The following is a 26,052-nucleotide window of genomic DNA, read 5'->3' on the forward strand; positions in this document are numbered from 1 at the left end:
TCTTGAAAAACAATAATATACATTTTTATAAAGCACTCTTTGAATATAAATGCCTGGAAGCCATTATTGTGGTTTCGTGACCTCGGGAGCAGGTGTCAGTCTTAGAACCACATGAAAGCGCTTTGCCTTGCCAGAGGATGTTAATAGAACAGTGATGTCTGCTTTATCCTAGAGCTGAATCTAAGCATGGGATCACCTTAGCTGACCTGTGGGAAAGTCATCAAGAATTTGACATTCTCACCAGCCAAGTAAAGCTGATATTTATCCAAAAAATGTGAACTGCATGCACAGCAATATGATACAGTACATAATATTTTCATTGCTAGGAGGATATGTGCCACAGAATCCCTACTGCATCTGAATGGTTAATTTTCAGGAAATAATACAAAAAGTTTAAAGAAAACATTATTAAATAGCGGTGATAGGAAATGTTTGACATCTGAGTCACACGGGCACATTGCGCAATATGATAAATAAATGACACTTACATTTAGCAAGATAAAGAAAATCAGGTAACCTACCGTTATGGGATTCATCAAGAGAAGGATTGTCATTAAAGACAGGATTCTAATTGCCGTTATGACTCTTATTGGGGTCATCCAATCAGTGGTGTCAACACAAGATGTTAGCGATAGTCAAATTTTAAAATGATTCGTCCTCGTCAAGCAGGAGATCCATGACAGTATTATTATAAGACTTGTCTAAGCAGCAGGAACCCTAAACCTCTCACCCCCTACTTACAGCTATTTAGGTGCCAAGCCAACTAAATGTTTAGTTTGTGTTGATGTTACTTTTAAATGTTTACAAAAAGTTAATAATTTTAGTCACAAAGAATATAATAGAATCTTGATATAGGTGCCCACAAGTAGCATGTCTTGTGCCCCATGTAAACGTATTATAAATATTCTAAAAGTAGATAAAATCTTCGTAAATGACCTGGACAATTTTGGCAATAAATTTAATAATTATCAGTATTTAGGTAATTAATCTTAAAAAAGACAATGTGTATAAAGTGCACATGGAGAGAATTTTATCAAAGTACAGACTGTGATGTACTAGAGAGATTCAACACACCTTCATGGACATACAGTAAGAAAAACCGAATGATTGCATATGAAAAGAGGTGGGTTAAACCTCTAAGATGGAGGCTGGCATGGCTGCTAATCAATCTTGTTTGGTAACCTATTGCAGGGCAGGGGCGTGTTTTAGTGAAAGTCTATTTAGGGGCTTGATTGATAGGCCAAAGCCTCTTTGGTTCCTGACTTCCCACCCTCCCTCCCCTTTTTTGTTTTTGATTATAGTTGCGGTTGTGTGTGTTGTCTTCTATTGTGGCAGGAAAGAATGGCAGGTCACCAGTCCATGTGCAATTGTTAAGAATGAGATGCGCTCCCTTTGTTGACTGGTAGTTGGCTGTACCACCTTACCGGGGGCGGTATCATCACCCAAACGGGTAGGTAGTCAAGGTGGAGGGCAGAGCCGTAACTACGTGTGTGCCAGGTGTCCTGGCTCACAGCGCAGTCGCCCTGAGGGCGCAAAAGCCAGCATTCCATGTCAGCGGCTTGTAATGAGTCAAATTGACTCATTACAAGCCGCCTGTGCTGTGTGCGCTGGAGGAGAAGAGGAGAGGAGCAGCGTCAGGGGAGGATCTGGAGAAGGAGAAGGGAGGGGGACTGGAGCCGCAGCAGCGCTATGTAATTAGTAGTGGCGCCGCTGCAGCTGTCCCTCTCCTTCCACATTGGCTGGCTGCCGCTGCTGTGAATACTGGGATGCGCTTCCCTCATCCTAGCATTAACAGCGGTGGCGGCCAGCCAATGCAGAAGGAGAGGGACAGCTGCAGCGGCGCCACTACCAATTACACTGCACTGCTGCGGCTCCCTCCTCCCCCTCCCTCCTCCTTCTTCTCCCCTGCCCGGAATCTGCCAGCACCGAGGAGCCTGACTGACTGAGCCAGCGGGGAGAGATGGTAAGTATCTATCTGTCTGTCTGTCTATCTATCTAGCTATCTGTCTCTATCTATCTTTCTATCTATTCTGTCTGCCATAATGTGTAAAAAGGGGGACGCTGTCTGCCGTAATGTGTAAAAAGGGGGACGCTGTCTGCCGTAATGTGTAATAAGGGGACGCTGTCTGCCATACTGTGTAAAAAGTGGATGCTGTCTGCCGTAATGTGTAAAAAGGGGATGCTGTCTGCCGTAATGTATAAAAAGGGGGGCGCTGTCTGCCATAATGTGTAAATAGGGGGATAAAAAGGGGGAAGCTGCCTGCCGTAATGTGTAAAAAGGGGGATGCTGTCTGCGGTAATGTGTAAAAAGGGGACGCTGTCTGCCGTAATGTGTAAAAAGGGGATGCTGTCTGCCGTCATGTGTAAAAAGGGGGACGCTGTCTGCCATAATGTGCAAAAAGGGCGACGCTGTCTGCCGTAATGTGTAAAAAGGGGACGGTGTCTGCCATAATGTGTAAAAAGGGGATGCTGTCTGCCGTAATGTGTAAAAAGGGGGACTGGCTGCCGTAATGTGTAAAAAGGGGGGCTGTCTGCCGTAATGTGTAAAAGGGGCTCCACCTAGTGTAGTGGCGCTACTGTGCATCGTAATTTGAATAATGGAGACTACTGTGCACCGTAGTATGAAGTGGTATTATTTTGTGGCCACACCCCTTCCCCATGAAGCCATGCCCCTATATTTTTTATGCGCGCCTTAGGCACACACTGCCTCTGTATTACATAGAGGAGGGGGAGGGCGCCAATGCCATTTCTTGCACACAGCGCTAAATGCCTAGTTACGGCACTGGTGGAGGGTGAGTGGATACCTTTTGTTGCTTATAAGTAGTTATATTGTTGTGTTTGTGCATGCTAAGCGGTATCCACCTACAAAAAGCTTGTTGTTGGCGCTGTTTGGGCATTGCAGATAGGCTGATTTCTGACCATTCTTTCTTTGCCATCATACAACTTTAAATTAAATGAATCATAATATTGCTTTAAATAAATTAGATAACAGGTTCTCTGCCAAATCTATGTCTCTGTGTCTTTATTTCACTTTAGAGTGCTGGAGGAAGAGAGATGCAGATGCACACTCTTAGCACTAAGAACACTGATAGTAAAAATAATTTAAATAAACCCTCACAATTAACATGGAGTATAATTGAAGTTCTTAGCACACATTTGCGCAAATACGCGGACCCATGTTCCACGGCCAGGTGACTTCATCACATGGTTCCCTAACATTCCTTATACTACCACATTCTATACATTTATTTTTAGTGCTAAGAGTGTGCATCTGCATTTCTCTTCCCCCAGCATAGTATTAGAAGCCTCAGCATGATAGCACCTCTTGATGTCTTTAGTAATAGGATGTGCAGTCCAGGCCCCCCCCTTTTTCACTTTAGAGTATAAGGTTAAGTGATTGCTGCACAAATGACACACATGATCCAATAGAAGGTTTATGGTTTTGCTGTAAACTTTACATTATTGTCTACAAAAACATATTTAAATAAGCATGGTCTTGACATCTGCTAATTATGAGAAATTACTTTGCAGTCTATTGACCGGCAGCTAATTAGTAACCAGTCATGCTAAACACAATGGGCCTGATTCTGGGTCACATGCATTCCGTGTGCAGTGCTGATGTTCATGTAGTCAAGTAATTTTTTTGTGACTGCGCATGCGCGGAAATTTCTAAAAATCCTCCAGTGCATGTGTTATACACAGGGTATGCACAAAGACACTGTTGCAATCGGGACAGATGGTGTAAGAAATGGGACAGATGGGCGTTCATGGGCAGTGATTGGGCTGTGGCTAGCAGGGCTCACAAAAATAGTCAGGCCACGGTCAGGTGGAGAAACTGTCACAGCACTGGTGCGACTGATGGTGGCGTATAAGGATGCAAGAAAGTGGAGGCCTGCATAGAGACGCGTATAGGCCTGTGGCAGCTATACATACTGATGATGATAATCACCAGCACTTGAGAACTGTTTGTGATTGGCTGATTAGAAAGGCACAATTAGTATGGATAGGTGCTTTCTCTATTGCTCATGCACACTGGCCCTCATTCCGAGTTGATCTCTTGCTGCCATTGTTTAGCGATCAGGCTAAAAATCGGCACTTCTGCGCATGCGTATGCGGCTCAATCCGCACACGCGACGTACTTTCACAAAAGTCGATGCAGTTTTACATAAGCTCTAGCGACGCTTTTCAGTCGCACTGCTGGCCGCAGAGTGATTGACAGAAAGTGGGTGTTTCTGGGTGGTAACTGACCGTTTTCGGGTAGTGTGTGTAAAAACGCAGGCGTGCCAGATAAAAACGCAGGAGTGGCTGGGGAAACGTAGGCGTGGCTGGGCGAACGCAGGGCGTGTTCGTGACGTCAAAACAGGAACTAAATAGTCTGAAGTGATTGCAAGCTAGGAGTAGGTCTCGAGCTACTCAGAAACTGCAAAATCTTTTTTTGTAGCAGTTCTGCTAATCTTTCGTTCGCACTTCTGCTAAGCTAAGATACACTCCCAGAGGGCGGCGGCTTAGCGTTTGCACGGCTGCTAAAAGCAGCTAGCGAGCTAACAACTCGGAATGAGAGCCACTGTGTATTGTTTTTATGTACAGTATTTTAGAATTCATTTTTCACACACAAGTTTTATCTGGCATTCAGAGAGATTTTTACATTTTGTTGAAAGTCGGTTTTACTCGGTTCTCAAAACGGCATCTGATTGGCTATCCAAAACACGTGACATCCGTGAGCAAATAATATGCCGTTTTTAGAACCGAGTAAATCCGAGTAAAACCGAATCCGCTCATCTCTAGTTGAAACCCTATAGCGATTGCATATTTCCTATGCAAAACAGAGAGAGCAAACATGGGTGTAACTGTATGTGATGTAGCGGAAAGGTGGTGCATATGCTACTTGCAATTGTTGAAAGTTTTTCCATAGTTAGCGACCTTTCTATTAAATATATTTTATGTCTGCAATTCAGCCTCAGCCACAATAATTATAACATCACTTCTTACAATTAGCTGACTGCTGGTGAAGCTGACATACCTGGGCAAACTTTACAGCATTTTCCATCTATTTTCTGAGGATATTTGCAAGCATATTGCTCCGGGCAGCTGAGTTTCTTGCACTCCTGCTTTGTGAAGTTGCACGTGCACAGCACACATTCCACCACTCCAAAGGACCGCAAGGTAGGGTGCCAGGACTCTCCGTGGGAGTATGTTTTCCCATTTGAGATGCATACTGCAGGGAAGATGGCAAACACAGTCACATGTTGGATGATAGCTGACTGTTCCCTGGTGAATTAAAGAATGTAAAAAGTGTTCAACAGTTAAAGGGGCCAATTATGTTTTAAAAGAGAATTAATGACTGCCAACCAGCCATATGTCACAGAGAGGTGATGGTCTATTGTTTTCTTTGCAAAAACGTCATGAAATATAAACGTTGTGCTAGTATCATGAGTTATTTTATTGTTGCACTACTTGAAATGTCTCATTTTCAATATACTGTACCTACTATGCTCTGCAATCGGGTACAGCGAAACACTAATTGGATATTGTATTAGTCAAACACGTTGACCAACATTATACAATGCATCAAATGCAACTCAGAGCTAAGACAGTTGAAGCAAACATGTAACCAAAACTAAGAACATCTAGCACAGTTAAATGTACTTTGCAGTTATAGATTATAAAATAATCACTACAATCCCTAATAGAGGAAACCACATGTTCTCTCCTCTTACTGTGCACCACATTTCACGTACCATCACCACTTCCCAAATTTTCAAATAATTATTTTCAATGTGTCTTGTCCTGACCTGTTTTTTTTTTTTTTTAATCCTTTCTGCCTCATCTCCATCTCCACACTTTCCTCTTCTTTATCCTCCTAATTCTTCTGCATTTACCCTCCTACTGTAGCTCAATCTGAACCTCTTGTAACCCAGGGGCAGTTGGTATCCGGGCAGATGGTCGACAATGTTAAGGTCGACACTCATTAGGTCGACTACTATTGGTCGACATTGACATGGTCGACACGGACTAATAGTCAACACATGAAAATGGTCGACACATGAAAAGGTCGACATTAGTATTTCACTTTTTTTCTTTTTTGGAACTTTTTCTTACTTTACGATCCACGTGGACTACGATTGGGAACGGTAACCTGGAAGCGAGCCATGCGAGGGGACGCGGTGCACTAATTGGGGTTCCCCGTCACTTTACACAGAAAACGACACCCCAAAAAAAAAAAACACGTCGACCTTTCATGTGTAGACAATTAGTCCATGTCGACCATGTCAATTTCGACCGATAGTGGTCGACCTAATGAGTGCCGACCTTAACATTGTCGACCATTCATACCGGAAGCGGGCAGATTTATTAAGCCTGGTGAAGTGATAAAGTTGAAGGTGATAACGCATCAGCCAGTCATCCCCTGTCATTTTTCAAACCCAGCCTGTAACATGAAAGCTAAGAGCTGATTGGCTGGTGCATTATCACCTTCCACTTTATCACTTCACCAGGCTTAATAAATCTGCCCCCCCAGTCACTTCCACTCGACTGACATATTCTATATAGAGTGTAGTCATAATGCCAACGTGGTCTGAATGTTGACATATAGAAAGTCGATTTAAACATAATGTTGTCAGTGAAAATGTCAACATTCACAAAAAGTTAAGTCAGCATGTCGACGGTTGACATTATGGCCAAGTCGACATATTGCATGTTGACGTGTGATGTGTCAACATAACATTCATGTGGACGTTCTGAATGTCGACATTTTGTACCATTACCATTCTAGCCACCTCTTTTCTCATCCACATCTTTTTATGTTCCTCCAAACTCAGCTGATATCTACCAAGTTACAGACCCTCGCTCGCACATTGGGGGTTATTCCGAGTTGTTTGCTCGTTGCCGATTTTCGCTATACTGCGATTAGTTGCTTACTGCGCATGCGCAAGGTTCGCAGAGCGCATGCGCTTAATTATTTTACACAAAAGTTAGGTATTTTACTCACGGGATAACTAAGCTTTTTCATCGCTGTGCTGATCGTAGTGTGATTGACAGGAAGTGGGTGTTTCTGGGCGGAAACTGGCCGTTTTATGGGAGTGTGCGGAAAAACGCAGGCGTTCGAGTTGCAAAACGCAGGAGTGGCTGGACAAACGGGGGAGTGGTTGGGAAAAAGCTGGGTGTGTTTGTGACGTCAAACCAGGAACGAAAAGGACTGAGCTGGTCGCAATGGCTGAGTAAGTCTGGAGCTACTCAGAAACTGCTAAGAAATTTCTATTCGCAATTCTGCTAATCTTTCGTTCGCTATTCTGCTAAGCTAAGATACACTCCCAGAGGGCGGCGGCTTAGCGTGTGCAATGCTGCTAAAAGCAGCTAGCGAGCGAACAACTCGGAATCACCCCCCTTGCCTTCTCCCCACAACTCTCCATCCTCCTCCTAACCACTCCCACTTCACTCACCAGAAAGGATCCTCTGATAAACTTGACAATGTTTATTTGTGTGTGCCCACCAGCAATGTTTACTAAATGCATTGTTTTATTTTTCTGACTTCTTCTGTGTTTTTCTTCCTTGTCCTTATACTTGGCTTGTTATTGTTGCTTGGTCTATGCCACAAAGCTGCTCTCTGAAGATGGCTGCATGTAATGTAGAGAACAGATGTGCTGAAACATAACAATAAGGACACCAGAAAGAAAAAGCTATCTATTTAGTAAAAGGTGGAAGTTGCAATGTGCAAGCAAAACATTTAGGAGGACGTACTAAGCAGTGATAAAAGCGGAGAAGTGAGCCAGTGGAGAAGTTGCCCATGGCAACGAATCAGCTGCTCTGTACATTTTTATAGGATGCAAATTATAAATGTTACGTCGATGCTGATTGGTTGCCATGGGCAACTTCTCCACTGGCTCACTTCTCCACATTTATCACTGCTTAGTATATGTCCCCCTTAGTCTTGTGAAGGTGGACATCCTCACTGGTCTCCTTACTAGAGGTGACATAGTTTATGCTGCTAATAAGGATAGTGTAATGTTTAGCATTACTGCCTCACAGCACTGAGGTCATAGGTTCGATTCCTATTAACTACATAACTTTGTGGAGTTTGTATATTCTCCCTGTGCTTGTATGAGTATTCTCCGTGTGCTCCGGTTTCCTCCCACACTCCAAAAATATACTGGTAGGTTAATTTGCTCCCAAAAAGAATTAGCCCTAGTATGCAAGTGTGAGCGTGTACATGTGGTAGGGATCATAGGGCCTAATTAAGACCTGATCGCAGCAGCAAACTTTTTCTCTAATGGGCAAAACCATGGGGGTCATTCCGAGTTGATCGCACGCTGCCGTTTTTCGCAGCATAGAGATCAGGCAAAAAAAGTCTGTTCTGCACAGGCCGCAGGGCGCACGCGCCAAGTAATTTCACACAAAACTAAGCAATTTTTCACAGGGGCGAGCGACGCTTTTCAGTCGCTCTGCTGATCGGTGTATGATTGACAGGAAGTGGGTGTTTCTTGGCGGAAACTGACCGTTTTCCGGGAGTGTGCTAAAAACGCAGGCGTGTCAGGCTAAAACGCAGGAGTGGCTGGGGAAACGGGGGAGTGGCTGGCCGAACGCAGGGCGTGTTTGTGATGTCAAAGCAGGAACTAAACGGACTGAGGTGATCGCAATCTAGGAGTAGTTCTGGAGCTACTCAGAAACTGCAAGAAAAGATTTCCGAGCAAATCTGCTAATCTTTCGTTCGCTATTCTGCTAAACTAAGATACACTCCCAGAGGGCGGCGGCCTAGTGTTTGCACTGCTGCTAAAAGCAGATAGCGAGCGATCAAGTCGGAATGAGGGCCCATGTGCACCATACTTGCCTACCTGACCCTCTCCATGAGGGAGAAAATGCTCTGTTCCTGGACTTTCCTGGTAATGTATGATTGACATCACCTGTGGTGAGCTAGTTAATTGATAAGAAAGGTGTTTCACCACAGGTGATGGCAATCATACATTACCAGGAAAGTCCAGGAACAGAGCATTTTCTCCCTCATGGAGAGGGTCAGGTAGGCAAGTATGATGTGCAGTGCATGTGGGGCAGATATAACATTATACTTGCCTACCTGGCCCTCTCCATGAGGGAGAAAATGCTCTGTTCCTGGACTTTCCTGGTAATGTATGATTATTGCCATCACCTGTGGTGAAACACCTTTCTTATCAATTAACTAGCTCACCACAGGTGATGGCAATCATACATTACCAGGAAAGTCCAGGAACAGAGCATTTTCTCCCTCATGGAGAGGGTCAGGTAGGCAAGTATGTATAACATGTGCAGAAAGAGTTAGATCTGGGTGGGGTGTGTTCAAATTGAAATCTAAATTGCAGTGTAACAATAAAGCAGCCAGTATTTACTCTGCACAGAAACAATATAACCCAACCAAATCTAACTCTCCACTGGGGCAGGGACTGATGTGAATGGCTAAAATATTCTCTGAAAAGTGCTGCGGAATATGTGTGAATATGTTATCATATAAATAACTAGTAATAAATTATTAAATAATAGTTATGTGGCTCTATGGTGGTCATTCCGAGTTGTTCGCTCAGTAATTTTCTTCGCATCGCAGCGATTTTCCGCTAATTGCGCATGCGCAATGTTCGCACTGCGACTGCGCCAAGTAAATTTGCTAAGAAGTTTGGTATTTTACTCACGGCATTACGAGGTTTTTTCTTCGTTCTGGTGATCGTAATGTGATTGACAGGAAGTGGGTGTTTCTGGGCGGAAACTGGCCGTTTTATGGGAGTGTGTGAAAAAACGCTGCCGTTTCTGGGAAAAACGCGGGAGTGGCTGGAGAAACGGGGGAGTGTCTGGGCGAACGCTGGGTGTGTTTGTGACGTCAAACCAGGAACGAAACTGACTGAACTGATCGCAGTGGCAGAGTAAGTCTCGAGCTACTGAGAAACTGCAAAGAAATTTCTAATCGCAATTTAGAGAATCTTTCGTTCGCAATTTTGCTAAGCTAAGATTCACTCCCAGTAGGCGGCGGCTTAGCGTGTGCAATGCTGCTAAAAGCAGCTTGCGAGCGAACAACTCGGAATGAGGGCCTATATCTGTACATTAGAGACACACAATGTTCCTATTATTTTGAACAGAGAAAGTGCTGCAGCTTATAGGGTAACATATGCCATGTGGTACAATGAAAGCAGAGGTGGTGGAAAGTGCCTATCAACTCCGCTTTTACTAGTTAGTGGCCAAAGTGTAGATCCTAACATGGGAAAAAATGGTACATTCCGCTGGGCATACACTGTCAGATATCGTGGTCCTGCACTGTGAGATATTTCACTATGAATATGGCCACAATTAATATCTGCATTTTCCCCTGGGGAGGAAACATTTCCCCACTCCTCCCCTATGAAGAAATACTGGAAATGTTGGGCAGGCGGCAGCAGCAGCACATACACTGACAGATGTGGCCAACCTTATTGGCTCTATCGGGAACGCTGGACGATGTTGCATGTCCGAAAGACCGATAATTGCTGATTGGATGCTGCAATGCACTGTTCAATTATCTTCCCGATCACATGATTAGTGTATGCCCAGTAATAAAAGGATCATGGATAAAGTCTAATCAGTTGTAGATGCTGAGTCAGTATATCGAGCAAATTTATAAATTGTAAAATGAAAACAAAGTCATGATTGATAAATTAACTCTGGTATAGCTGTACATAAAGGTCTGGTTATGAGGAAATCTCAGACTGTTACAGCATGTCTGCATTATGAAAGGGTTTTGTTTGTTTTACACACTTATTTATGTCACAATTTTTATTTTTTTTAACTGAGATATTTTTTTAAAGAAATATTACATTACTGGTCATTTAGATCATTTTAAATGAATATGCGAACAGTAGCACATAAGCAGAGGCGGATTGGCCATAGGGTTTACAGGGAAGATTCCCGGTGGGACGACGCACCCATGGGCCTGTTTTGTTTGAGGACATGTGGTCCTTTTTATAGCCATAATGAATAAGATGCAAAATAATTTGCATATATGAAAATTACTTTGCCTCTTAGCCTGTGATTGCAGATGATCTAGTGTATGCTCTGTCTGCCTGCTTGGCTGACATATAAGATTGAGTGAATAGTGATTGGGATACGGTTGGTGTAATAAGCAAGAAAATATATCTTTCTAAAGAATGATATAGTTTCATAAATTCTTAAGGTGTATCATATCATGTGCTCATAATATTTAATTTTATTTATTTTTAACTTCCCCCTTGATGCAGGACATGTCCACTATCTGGAAAGTCTTGGGGGGAGGGTGCTGCTGCCATGGCCCATGGCTAGACCTTACACCTCTGGTGCTGCCCATGTGGGGCCATTAGTACAAATTTTTCCAGGGCCGCTTTTTGTTCCCAATCCGCCCCTGCACATAAGCAATGTATCTTGGCATGATTCTGACTGTCTAGCTATTGTTTACAGTTATGATTACTTTAATAAGGCTTATTTGTAAACGATGCAGGCAACACAAATCAACAGTTACCAAAACTGACTAATCAAATTCATTAGACTAACTCCAGACAAAAAGTAATAGCTGATATTACTAACTTACTGTATATCTCTTATAGTTATGCTTCTAAAGTTTGTCACATAATCTACACAAATACTGAGGAAGTTATTATAAGCCCCAGATGTATAAATGCTATTCTTCACTTTCAACTATTTTGAAAGTGATTCCGGTATGTGTCCTCTGTTGACAGTATTACCAAAGTACTGTAAAACTGAGGTGCCCGCTACTACAAAGTCCAGGTTACACTGAATCCGCCTAATCAGGTCATGCACACAACCTCTTAGATCCTAATTCACCATGTGACGTCCCTACTGAGTTCACAGTTTGGATGTGACTGGTTTTTGCTTTTCACAATTTGGACACTTCTACTGTACGTAAACTGCACATAACACTCAAAGTTTTACCAATTTGGACACAGATGTAATTGGCTGGGAATTTGGCAGAACTATTAGCTCTGCCTCTGTAGGTAGATTTAGTCCAAAATAATATCTATTTGTATAAATACTTGAGATGAGCAAAAAATTAAAAAACAACAACCCCCAACATATGGTTTATACTTTATTTACAAGAAATTGCTTGATATATGAAATCTTTTTATTGTATATTAGAATATGTAATTTAACTTAAAAAACCCAAGAAGAATTGAAAGCTACCACTGATGTCCATGAAAGAAAATGTGTAAATACAAGATTTTATATGTAGACTTACTTCATACATATGCAGGGGGTTGGGCTAGGAGACCGGCGCTCATTATCCTGGCGGTCAGCCTATCGACCCCAGGATACCGGCAGGAGAATGCCGGCGGGGGCGAGCACAACAAAGCTCCTTGCGGGCTCGGTGGCTCGCTGTACTCCCCAGGTTTTATTCCCACTCTGTGGGTGTCGTGGACTATTCATAGGAATAGACCCTGTGGGTCAGCATTCTGTCTGCCGGCATTGTCATCATTCGGAATCCCAGCGCCGGTCACATGACTGCATCCCACATACAATTAAAGAAATATCAATCCAAATAACAAAAAAAGTATGGTCACCCGCCAGTTTTACAATTATGCTGATTTTCACATTAAAGTCCCAATTTGTAGGCTGCAAAAGGCACCAACGTTTTACGAAAAGTGGGTGTTTCTAGCTGAATTAGGGGTGGGGTTGGGGTGGAGTTTGGGGGGAGTCAGGGCATATGGTAGGGATGTTATAAAGTCTACATTCTATGGTATACCTCTCCCATGCTTGTGGCTGTTGTTGATGACTATCTGCACAATGGTTCCTGAGGCTTGTTGTGGTTCAGCCATGACCCCACGGTTACTTCTTGTGCTAGGGTGCTTGAGTGAGCTTCCTGTCTGTCTCAGTGAACTGGAGCCATGGTCATAAGAGCGCTGGTAAGAATGTCTCTGTATGAATTACATAAAACAGAAATAACAATAAAAAAAAAAAATACTATACAAATCTAATCAGGAACCTAGAATACCTGAACTTTAACTGATACTATAAGGTTCAACCTGAATGCAGATGTTAAAATCAGAATTTGCTCACATTTTCCAACTGTGAAATTGTTTTATTTCTCTTACGTCCTAGAGGATGCTGGGGACTTCGTAAGGACCATGGGGTATAGACGGGCTCCGCAGGAGACATGGGCACTATAAAGAACTTTATAATGGGTGTGCACTGGCTTCTCCCTCTATGCCCCTCCTCCAGACCTCAGTTAGATCCTGTGCCCAGAGGAGACTGGGTGCACTACAGGGGAGCTCTCCTGAGTTTCTCTGAAAAAGAATTTTGTTAGGTTTTTTATTTTCAGGGAGCACTGCTGGCAACAGGCTCCCAGCATCGTGGGACTGAGGAGAGAGAAGCAGACCTACTTAAATGATAGGCTCTGCTTCTTAGGCTACTGGACACCATTAGCTCCAGAGGGTCGGAACGCAGGTCTCACCCTCGCCGTTCGTCCCGGAGCCGCGCCGCCGTCCTCCTCACAGAGCCGGAAGATAGAAGCCAGGTGAGTATAAGAAGAAAGAAGACTTCAAAGGCGGCTGAAGACTTCAGATCTTCTCTGAGGTAACAGGCGCTATTGCTCCCACACACAACACACACAGCGGGCACTGAAGGGTGCAGGGCGCAGGGGGGGAGCCCTGGGCAGCAATTATAAACCTCTTGGGACTGGCTAATAATATATATATATAGAGGCTGCGGAGGCACTATATTATAGAATCCCCCGCCAGTATAGAAAATTTGAGCGGGACCGAAGCCCGCCGCTGAGGGGACGGAGCTTGATCCTCCAGCACTAACCAGCGCCATTTTCTCCACGGCACACTGCAGAGAAGCTGGCTCCCCGGACTCTCCCCTGCTGAACACGGTGACAGAGGGCAAAAAAGAGGGGGGGGGGGCACTTTTTATTGGTGCAGTGAGCAGGGCCGTCTTTTCGTATGGGCTCAATGGGCTCTTGCCCAAGGGCCCCAGGAGTATAAGGGCCCTAGGCTATTAGCTGAGGGTCCCCTCTTTCCAGGGGTACCAGATTTTTGAAAATCGGCCCTGGGGAACCTGAGATATCCGACGTGAAAACAGTGGCCCCCATCCAAGCCTGTTAATTGCTTTTCCCAGCCAGATATCTTGGGTTCTGTCTGACCTAGAGTTTTTCTGAGGGTATACCCCAAAAGTTGGGACTCTCCCCTTTCGGTGGACACTGGCAGCTTGTCTCTACTCTGCCCAGAACCGGAGATATCAGCCTTCAAGCAGCTGGTCCCTGCTCCAGCTCCACACGCCTGGTATACAGTTTTAGATTTTCATCGGAGGATTGCTCTGGCTTCTGAACTCTGATCCCCATGTCCCCAGAACCTCCTGAAAGGTGGGAATCTCTAGTTTTTTATCCCATTCAAAGCTAAGAAATATATTTTCAGGAACTTCAGAGATCTGCAGTCAAGCAAGCTGCCCTCCCACCAGAAAATTATCAGTATTAAGCCCACTCCAATATCCACTCCACCACTACTTATTAAACACCCCCTACACCCTGGAAGTCATGTACCAGGGCTTCTTCATTCAGCCCAATGCCCCTTCTACAGTTTAGCCCCATCTGTGCAGTAAAGGAGTAATTAGCAGAAATTACTGCTCCAGGTCCTACATGCTGAACGGAAGATAGAACACCCCTTACCGCCCGTGGAACATCAAAGTTGCTGCTGTTAGCACCCCCACCCCCACCCCACCACCACCGCTGGAGGACGGGTAGGGGCCCGAGTTAATTGCTGTGCCCAGGGGCCCACACTGCTGTTAAGATGGCCCTGGCAGTGAGTGTATAATTATATATTTATATAAAAGCGCTGTTTTGTCTGGGAATTTGGTTTCCAGTGTCAGTTGGCGCTGGGTGTGTGCTGGCATACTCTCTCTCTGTCTCTCCAAAGGGCCTTTTTGGGGAACTGTCTCCATATAGATATATCCCTGAGTGTGTGCGTGTGTCGGTACGCGTGTGTCGGCATGTCTGAAGCAGAAGGCTCATCTAAGGAGGAGGTGGAGCAGATGATTGTGGTATCTCCGTCGGCCATGCCGACACAGGATTAGATGGATATGCTGAATGTTTTAAATGCAAATGTCTCTTTACTACCAGAGGTTGGACAAAGCAGAGTCCAGGGATAGAACAGGGAGTCAATCCATGGCATTGGCTGTGTCACAGGGCCCTTCAGGGTCTCAGAAACGTCCCCTGTCCCAAGTAGCAGACACTGATACCGACACGGATTCTGATTCCAGTGTCGACTACGATGATGCGAGGTTACACCCAAGGGTGGCCAAAAGTATTCATTATATGATTATTGCAATAAAGGATGTTTTACATATCACTGATGACCCCTCTGTCCCTGACAAGAGGGTACACATGTTTAAGGAAAAGAAACCTGAGGTAACCTTTCCCCCATCTCATGAGCTGAACGCGTTGTTTGAAAAGGCTTGGGAAACTCCAGACAAGAAACTGCAGATTCCCAAAAGAATTCTTATGGCGTATCCTTTCCCTGCGCAGGACAGGTTACGGTGGGAATCCTCACCCAGGGTGGACAAGGCGTTAACGCGCTTGTCCAAAAAGGTGGCGCTGCCGTCTCCAGACTCGGCCGCCCTCAAGGATCCTGCTGATCGCAGACAGGAAACTACCTTAAAATCTATTTATACACATACGGGGGCCTTGCTCAGACCGGCAATAGCGTCGGCTTGGGTTTGTAGCGCTGTTGCGGCTTGGACGGATACCTTATCAGCTGACATTGATACCCTGTATAGGGATACCATTTTATTGACCTTAGGTCACATTAAAGACGCAGTCTTATATATGAGAGACGCTCAGAGACGTTGGTCTGCTAGGTTCGAGAGCCAACGCCATGGCGGTTTCTGCTAGGCGAGCCCTGTGGACCCGCCAATGGTCGGGTGATGCCGACTCAAAGAAGCATATGAAAGTTTTGACTTACAAAGGTGAGGATTTATTTGGGGAAGGTCTCGCGGACCTGGTTTCCACAGCTACCGCAGACAAATCTACTTTTTTACCTTATGTTTCCCCACAGCAAAAGAAAACGCCGCAATATCAGATGCCGTCCTTTCTGTCGCATAAGTCCAGAAGAGGTCGGGGCTCTTCCTTCCTCGCCAGAGGTAAGGGAAGAGGGAAAAAGCAGCCTGCTACGGCTAGTTCCCAGGAGCAGAAGTCCTCCCCGGCTTCTACGAAATCCACAGCATGACGCTGGGGCTCCACTGTGGGAGTCTGCGCCGGTGGGGGCACGTCTTCGACTCTTCAGCCACGTCTGTGCTCAGTCAGAGGTGGATACTTGGGCAATGGAAATTGTGTCCCAAGGTTACAAACTGGAATTCGAAGACGTGCCTCCTCGCCGGTTTTTCAAATCGGCCTTACCAGCTTCTTCCCCAGAAAGGGAGATGGTTTTAGCTGCTGTTCAAAAACTGTGTCAACAACAAGTGGTGGTCAAGGTTTCCCTACTTCAACAGGGGCAGAGGTACTATTCAACCCTGTTTGTGGTCCCGAAACCGGATGGCTCCGTCAGACCCATTTTAAATTTAAAATCCCTAAAACCAGTACTTGAAAAAGTTCAAATTCAAGATGGAATCGCTCCGGGCAGTTATCTCCAGCCTGGAAGGGGGGGATTTTATGGTGTTACTAGACATAAAGGATGCATACCTTCATGTCCCCATATATCACATTCATCAGGCGTACCTGAGATTTGCTGTACAGGACTGTCATTACCAGTTTCAGACGTTGCCGTTTGGGCTTTCCACGGCCCCGAGGATTTTCACCAAGGTAATGGCGGAAATTATGGTGCTCCTGCGCCGGCAGGGAGTCACAATTATCCCGTACTTGGACGATCTCCTGATAAAAGCGAGATCGAGAGAACAGTTGCTGAAAAGCGTGTCGCTTTCCCTGAGAGTGCTGCAGCAACATGGCTGGATTCTCAATCTGCCGAAGTTACAGTTGGTTCCAACGACTCGGCTATCTTTCTTGGGCATGATTCTGGACACAGAACGAAAGAGGGTTTTTCTCCCGATGGAAAAAGCCCAGGAACTCCAGAACATGGTCAGAGACCTGTTGAAACTGAAAAGGGTGTCAGTTCATCAATGCACTTGAGTACTGGGGAAAATCGTGGCATCCTACGAGGCCATCCCCTTCGGCAGGTTTCATGCGAGGACTTTTCAGTGGGATCTTCTGGACAAATGGTCCGGGTCCTATCTTCACATTCATCAGAAAATCAGCCTGTCCCCAAGGGCCAGGGTGTCTCTCCTGTGGTGGCTGCAGAGTGCTCACCTTCTAGAGGGTCGCAGGTTTGGCATTCAGGACTGGGTTCTGGTGACCACGGACGCGAGCCTCCGAGGATGGGGAGCAGTCACGCAAGGAAAACATTTTCAGGGACTATGGTCAAGCCTGGAGGCTTGTCTACACATCAACATACTGGAATTGAGGGCCATATACAACATCCTGCGTCAAGCGGAGAATCTTCTTCATGGCCTACCAGTTCTGATTCAGTCAGACAACGTCACAGCCGTGGCTCATGTAAACCGACAAGGCGGAACAAGGAGCAGAGTGGCAATGGCGGAAGCCACCAGAATTCTTCGCTGGGCGGAAAATCATGTAAGCGCTTTGACAGCAGTCTTCATTCCAGGAGTGGACAACTGGGAAGCAGACTTCCTCAGCAGACACGATCTCCATCCAGGAGAGTGGGGACTTCATCAAGAAGTTTTTGCAGAGATAACAAGTCGTTGGGGACTTCCTCAAATAGACATGATGGCGTCACGCCTCAACAAGAAGCTTCGGAGGTAGTGTGCCAGGTCAAGGGACCCTCAGGCAGTAGCGGTGGACGCCCTAGTGACACCGTGGGTGTTTCGGTCGGTCTATGTGTTTCCTCCTCTTCCACTCATCTCAAAGATATTGAGAATCATAAGATGAAAAAGAGTGCGGACAATACTCATTGTTCCCGATTGGCCTCGGAGGGCCTGGTATTCAGATCTTCAGGAAATGCTCACAGAAGATCCGTGGCCTCTTCCTCTCAGAGAGGACCTGTTCAACAGTGGCCCTGCGTGTTCCAAGACTTACCGCGGTTACGTTTGACGGCATGGCGGTTGAACACCGAATCCTAGCTGGAAAAGGTATTCCGGAAGAAGTCATCCCTACTTTGATAAGGGCTAGGAAGGAGGTGACGTTGAAGCATTATCACCGTATCTGGAGAAAGTATGTATCTTGGTGTGAGGCCAAGAATGCTCCTGCGGAAGATTTCCATCTGGGCCGTTTTCTCCACTTTCTGCAGACAGGAGTGGATATGGGCCTGAAATTAGGCTCCATTAAGGTACAGATTTCGGCCCTATCAATTTTCTTTCAGAAAGAATTGGCTTCTCTCCCGGAAGTCCAGACTTTTGTAAAGGGAGTGCTGCACATACAGCCTCCTTTTGTGCCTCCAGTGGCACCATGGGACCTTAACGTGGTGTTACAGTTCTTAAAATCTCACTGGTTTGAACCTCTTCAAACGGTGGAATTAAAATTTCTCACTTAGAAGGTGGTCATGTTGTTGGCCTTGGCATCTGCAAGGCGGGTGTCCGAATTGGCGGCCTTGTCTCACAAGAGCCCCTATCTGATTTTCCATGTGGATAGAGCAGAATTGAGGGCTCGTTCTCAATTTTTGCTTAAAGTGGTTTCATCGTTTCATATGAACCAACCTATTGTGGTGCCTGTGGCTACGGGGGGCTTGGAGGATTCCAAGTCCCTTGATGTAGTCAGGGCATTGAAAATTTATGTAGCCCGGACGGCTCGGGTTAGGAAAACAGAGGCTCTGTTTGTCCTGTATGCAGCCAACAAGGTTGGCGCTCCTGCCTCTAAGCAGACTATTGCTCGCTGGATCTGTAGCACGATTCAGCAGGCTCATTCTACGGCTGGATTGCCGTTACCAAATTCGGTTAAGGCCCATTCCACTAGGAAAGTGGGCTCTTCTTGGGCGGCTGCCCGAGGCGTCTCGGCATTACAACTTTGCAGAGCGGCGACTTGATCGGGTTCAAACACTTTTGCCAAATTCTACAAGTTTGATACCCTGGCTGATGAGGACCTCATGTTTGCTCAGTCGGTGCTGCAGAGTCATCCGCACTCTCCCGCCCGGTCTGGAGCTTTGGTATAAACCCCATGGTCCTTACGGAGTCCCCAGCATCCTCTAGGACGTAAGAGAAAATAAGATTTTAAACCTACCGGTAAATCTTTTTCTCCTAGTCCGTAGAGGATGCTGGGCGCCCGTCCCAGTGCGGACTATCTTCTGCAAGACTTGTATATAGTTTTTGCTTACATAAGGGTTATGTTACAGTTTTGATCAGTCTCGGGCTGATGCTGTTTTTTTTCATACTGTTAACTGGTTCGTATATTCCATGTTATACGGAGTGATTGGTGTGGGCTGGTATGAATCTTGCCCTTATATTAACAAAAATCCTTTCCTCGTACTGTCCGTCTCCTCTGGGCACATTTTCTCTAACTGAGGTCTGGAGGAGGGGCATAGAGGGAGGAGCCAGTGCACACCCATTCTAAAGTTCTTTATAGTGCCCATGTCTCCTGTGGAGCCCGTCTATACCCCATGGTCCTTACGGAGTCCCCAGCATCCTCTACGAACTAGGAGAAAAAGATTTACCGGTAGGTTTAAAATCTTATTTTCCATGTTCTCCTGTGATTGGTATAAAGATTGTAGGCAAGTACTGTTTAGTGCATTGTTTTCATCTACAAATTTATCACACCAATTTGTTAACATAAAATGCAGTCACCAATATTGTGCACTAGATAATTGATACTCAGACACCCCCCCCCCCCCCCCCTCCCCCAGCATGTGCAATTGTCAGGGGCCACATAATTGAAAACAAAGGTATTCCTGAGCCTTTAGTTGCCAGGATGGGGAAGATGGAGTCCTTTAATTGCGTCATCCCCCCCACCGCCTTCCCCTAGCCACCACCACCATTTAAAACTGCTGGAACAGACAAGAGCCAAATTTCTAGAAGCATAGTTTAGTGGAAAACAAGGTCTGCTAAATTTCCGTTTCAAGACTTATGGAATTCTAACTAAGGGTATAGTAAGAACATATAAATTGTGTGTTTGGGGGGTGGGGGGGGGGGGGGAGATAACAAAGATATTACCAATGAAAAATCTTTATGTGAGTGAAAACTCTTCTTCCATTATTTTTGTGAATAAAGTCTATTATCTCAGGCTGGAAATTGCTTGGCACTTTACTGCTTAAGTTTCCAGTGACTTGGTAAAGTTCTCCCTGTTGCCCATTCCATTTCTCCCTGTTACCCATTTTCGCCTAGCTGCAGCACCTCGAGTTCTCACCTTGTGTATAGTCTGTTCCTAAATGAATTTTTTTTCATTACTCTGTCTGATACTGCTGTAGTTGCTACTGGTTCTGATCCTATAGTATGCCCTGTTCCCGTGTCAGTATGTCTCTTGCTTACTCGGACTTGTATTCCCCAGCGTACTTAGCATCTAGTATAAGGAACACTTCACCAGTTGTACTCCTATCCTGTTCTCACTCTCGGGAGACATATATGTATGAGAAAGGCACCAGTGAGTCACACCTCTGCAAGTGGCTTAACTTCTAGACATTCTGGGTCTGATTCTGAATCTAGCTGGTTTCAGAAAAGTGCGCATGCACCGTAGTGAACCTATGCATCGTTGCATGTCTCTGGGCAAGTCTATTTTGTGTTTCTCACCATCCTAGTATGTGCCTATACTGTGCTAGCCGATGGGGAGCTGTGGGCAGAGCAGCCAAAGAAGTTTGTGCATGGGTGGATAATCGCACTAGAGTTGTGATCCCGAGTGGCATATGGAATTTTGTGTATGACTCAGAATCCCCATGTGTATCTCTGTTTCATAGACACTTGGCTAATTGAACTTTTATCTGGACTAACTGCTTGGGATTGGGTTAAAATTTCAGTAAAAATTCCCATTTGTTCTTTGTATCTTGACCATGGCCCTCATTCCGAGTTGATCGGTCGCAAGGCGAATTTAGCAGAGTTACACACGCTAAGCCTACGCCTACTGGGAGTGTATCTTAGCATCCTAAAATTGCGACCGATGTATTCGCATTATTGCGATCACAAACTACTTAGCAGTTTTAGAGTAGCTCCACACTTACTCTGCCTGTGCGATCAGTTCAGTGCTTGTCGTTCCTGGATTGACGTCAGAAACACACCCAGCGTTCGCTCAGATACTCCCCCGTTTCTCCGGCCACTCCTGCGTTTTTTCCGGAAACGGTAGCGTTTTCATCCACACGCCCCTAAAACGCCGTGTTTCCGCCCAGTAACACCCATTTCCTGTCAATCACACTACGATCGCCGGAGCGAAGAAAAAGCCGTGAGTAAAAATCCTATCTTCATAGCAAAGTTACTTGGCGCAGTCGCAGTGCGACTATTGCGCATGCGCACTAAGCGAAATTTCACTGCGATGCGATGAAAAATAACGAGCGATCAACTCGGAATGAGGGCCCATATCCGTAGTTATATTTATTAACTACAGCCAGTCCCAGAGCTACATTTACTAAGCATTGGTTTTAGAGACCAATGGGACCTACCAAAGATTAACAGCAGGTTCTAAACTAAAAATAAAGCATTTACTAAAGGTTGGTTTGACATTCTAAACAGAACCTGCCATTGATCGCCTTTATTTTGAAACACCGATCCCACCACAAAACTGCCGAAAATCCATGTGGTTTAATACTGTACGATGATTGCAAATGTCAATAGAATCTGTGCTGTCTCCATGGTGCTCCTTTAGGGAAGCATCTAAGGTTTACCAAGATGGCTGCTGTTTGGTCTTCTGCACATGCATGGTGCCATCTTGTCACTGTGTAAAACACAAGAAATATACAATATATGGGGCCAAATTGCTAAGTGGTGAGTTTGCTGCAATCTTCCGTCAGGATTGCATCTTGTAGATTACTTACAGATGTAGCTGTATTAATTCAACCTGCGCGCGCATCATGGGCGTGACTCAATGCACCAGGCTATGACTATTCACACCCGCAATCGCACAATGTAATGTCTACGGATGCAAATTTACGCACATGCCCATGCAAGTGCATGCTACTCGCAAAAAAGAAGTCACTGGTGTGATTATCCATGAAAACAAAGGCATTTCAATGCCATTTAAGGGGGAGGGAAGAGGCCAGGGATCTCCGTTGCAGGACGAAAATTTCCTGGCCTTTGCTATAGGTGACTTGTGCGGCACCATGGGTGCAGCAAGCCACCCAATGGTGAGTGAGCAATCTGATGCTGCTTTTTAGGATGCCTACAGCAGCAGGAGGTGTCTGCTTGTAATAGACGTCTCCTATGCATCACCATACAGCACTATCATTGCTGCTTCCTTGCAACTCCAACCACATCTGAATCAGGTCCGACAATTAGTATTTCAGTGACAGTGGGCGTCTCAGTCCTTACACATTCATATGCACAGATATACACCAGGGAAGGGCTTTGTAGAAGCATTTGCATAAAGTTGCAGATATGCATCTGGCAAGAGATGTACACATGGACGCAAAGTGTCCTTGGTGAAACAGTCCCACTGATTGTAAATAGCAGCCACCAGGGCCGGCCCGCCCATTACGCGTGGTACGCGCACGGGTAAGGCACCACAGTGCTGAAGGAGCTGGCAGGGATGGCCAAATAGTCGAGCGCGCCTCTCCTGCCTGCCGCCCTGCCCCTCAGTCTGGTCTCCGGTAGTGACGGCGGAGTGTATAGCTCAAATCAGGTGCCGGTTCGTTAGCCAATCAGAGCTTGCGGACCGGCGCCTGATTTGAGATATACACGCTGCCGTCACTGCCGGAGACCAGACTGAGGGGCAGGGCGGCAGGCAGGAGACACACACACACACACACACACACACACACACAGCAGCAGCAAAATCGGTGAGCAGCACTGTGGGGGCATATGTGGCACTGTGGGGGCATAGCTAGCACTGTGGGCATATGTGGCACTGTGGGGGCATATGTGGCACTGTGGGGGCATATCTAGCACTGTGTGGGCATATCTGGCACATGGCACTGTGGGGGCATATCTGGTATTGCGGGCACATGGCACTGTGGGGGCATATGTGGCACTGTGGGGGCATATGTGGCACTGTGGGCATATGTGGCACTGTGGGGTCATATGCGGCACTGTGGGGTCATATGCGGCACTGTGGGGGCATATTTAGCACTGTGGGGGCATATCTGGCACATGGCACTGTGGGGGCATATCTGTATCTGGCACTGTGGGGGCATATCTGGCACTGTGGGGGCAATCTCATCCTAAACCTCTGTTCCACGCTCTCTATGTACCCCATCTGTCTCACCCCTGTCTGTCTACCCCTCCCCGTTAGAATGTAAGCTCTCACGAGCAGGGCCCTCTTCCCTCATGTGCTTACCCTTTTCTTACTTTAATAATCTTCAACTGCACCAAATCCAGCAGTCTTCTGCCACCTGATACTTATTCCAGTGTCATCTGCTGATGTAGCTATGTTTATTTACCCTGTACTTGTCCTATATTGTCGTCAACTGTAAGTTGCTGTTTTCTTGTTTGATTATTTGTTTATGTACTCTGTTATTGGGCGCTGCGGAACCCTTGTGGCGCCATATAAATAAAGGATAATAATAATAATAATAATATATGTCACTGTGGGGGCATATCTGATCTGGCACTGTGGGGGCATATCTGGCACTGTGTGGGCATATATGTCACTGTGGGGGCATATCTGTATCTGGCACTGTGGGGGCATATCTGGCACTGTGGGGCACATGGCACTGTGGGGGCATATCTGTATCTGGCACTGTGGGGTCATATGTGGCACTGTGAGGGCATATCTGGCACATGGCACTGTGGAGGCATATCTGTATCTGGCACTGTGGGGGCATATCTGGCACTGTGGGGGCATATCTCGCACTGTGGGGGCATAGCTAGCACTGTGGGGGCATATCTGGCACTGTGGACACATGGCACTGTGGGGGCATATGTGGCACTGTGGGGTCATATGTGGCACTGTGGGATCATATGTGGCACTGAGGGGGCATATCTGGCACTGTGGGGGCATATCTGGCACATGGCACTGTGGGGGCATATCTGTATCTGGCACTGTGGGGGCATATCTGGCACTGTGGGGGCATATCTGTATCTGGCACTGTGGGGGCATATCTGGCACTGTGGGGCACATGACACTGTGGGGGCATATCTGTATCTGGCACTGTGGGGGCATAGCTAGCACTGTGGGCACATGGCACTGTGGGGGCATATGTGGCACTGTGGGGGCATATCTAGCACTGTGGGGGCATATCTGGCACTGTGGGGGCATATCTGGCACATGGCACTGTGGGGGCATATCTGTATCTGGCACTGTGGGGGCATATCTGGCACTGTGGGCACATGGCACTGTGGGGAAATATCTGTATCTGGCACTGTGGGGGCATATCTGGCACTGTGGGCACATGGCACTGTGGGGGCATATCTGTATCTGGCACTGTGGGGTCATATGTGGCACAGTGGGGGCATATCTAGCACTGTGGGCACATGGCACCCACTATCTCCCTGTCACCCACTATGATCCCAGCCTCCTCAGTCACCCACTATCTCCCTCACCTCTGCCACCCAGTCACGCACTTTCTCCCTGTCACTGACAATCTCCCTGGACCCCTGGGGGTACTATTGTGTGGCCACGCCCCTTCCTTGTGAGACCACACCTCTTTTAAAATTTGATCCCATCAAGGGCCGCTAAATTCTAAATTCGCTTACCAAAAAAATTAAGCTCGGGCCAGCCCTGGCAGCCACTTTACTATAAGCAGTTCCCACCTCAAATCAAGCTGCTTGCACATGATAGCTATGTCATTAAAATAGAGATTATCACCTTATAGCTAAAAGACTGGAGGTACGATGAGGGGGCTGGAAGGTTACCCGGACAGCTGTACAATGTTGTCTCTCCCTCTGTCAGATTATGCAGTGATCTCACCTGGCTGCAGTAAGAGCTGTCACAGCCAACACATTATAAGTAACAGCTCTCATGAGTTCCATGTCTGTCTTCGTTTTGACAAAGAAATGCTGAACATCCTGTGTGTTTGTGCAGAGAGCATGCTGCTGGCTGTTGCTACATTGATAGATATCACGTAAGTGGTATCCAAATAAGGTATGAAAAGTCATGTAATACGTTTCATTGCCAGAACTGGGAATTTCTTCAGAGGTTGATTTGCCAGTGATAATAAGATTCCACAATGGAAAGGAGAAGAGCATTTGAGGATATAGGGCCTACTTCCTCTTTGTACGCTCTTGCCGACCCAGCTGTGTTTAGGTCATGGAATTGCTAGTCATCCCACGTGAAACTGCCACCCATAAAAGTAGATAGACACCCACCAGAGCCATCACAGACTATACACAATAACGAGGACCATCGGCTGCTAGATTAGCCCTATGGCTGCGCATACTGGACATGCAGTAGCGATGCAGGTGCTATGCTTTTGTACGTACATAATCATAGCTGATGGAATATCCACGCCCTGAAAATGGGCATGACACGCCTGCATTTTTGCTGCCAATCCGCATAAACTTTCCCAAGCCTTCCTGTCAATAACTCTGAAATAAAAATCTCAGTATGAGCGTGATTGCCACAGCACCCACACCATAGACTTTTTGCACATTTCAGGAGGCTGCGAGAAGAAATGTGTCTACCACAGCTAATGGGCGCCCCATGGACCATCAATTAAATTGCTCTGTCAAGCACCCATTAGCTTTGATGCCTCCCAGAAGAATTGAATTCCTCCTATGTGTTTAATTTATTTCCTGTGGGGGCCTATGCGTTTCTTTTTTTCCTAATGGTGCCAATGTGTGTGGCAGGAGTGACTGGACAGGAAGCTGGAAAGACAGGGGGCAGGAAGCTTAAAATATAGAAGGCTGAAGAGACACAAGGGGCAAGAGGCTGCAGGTGACACAGAGGGCATAAATGTGGTTGAACCTCTGTTGTATGATGATGACAGGCATCTTCCCAGACAATGTGATCTCCTACATGAATAGTGATAACCGACTGAAGACACTGGGTGCTATCCAATTAGCTGCAGT

The 26,052-nt window shown here is 46.1% G+C and overlaps 1 protein-coding gene across 1 annotated transcript in view; it reads right to left on the reverse strand.

Moving 5' to 3' along the window:
• CHRDL1 (chordin like 1) overlaps positions 1-26,052 on the reverse strand; it is a 265,958-nt gene that overhangs the window by 35,315 nt on the left and 204,591 nt on the right. The window contains exons 6-7 of the mRNA XM_063937307.1: positions 12,722-12,893; positions 5,021-5,215 (exon numbers count right to left, since the gene is read on the reverse strand). Of these exons, the coding sequence (XP_063793377.1) occupies positions 5,021-5,215; positions 12,722-12,893 (367 nt within the window). The remainder of the gene's footprint in view (positions 1-5,020; positions 5,216-12,721; positions 12,894-26,052) is intronic.

This window comes from Pseudophryne corroboree, chromosome 8 (genome assembly GCF_028390025.1).
Source record: "Pseudophryne corroboree isolate aPseCor3 chromosome 8, aPseCor3.hap2, whole genome shotgun sequence".
NCBI lineage: Eukaryota > Metazoa > Chordata > Amphibia > Anura > Myobatrachidae > Pseudophryne > Pseudophryne corroboree.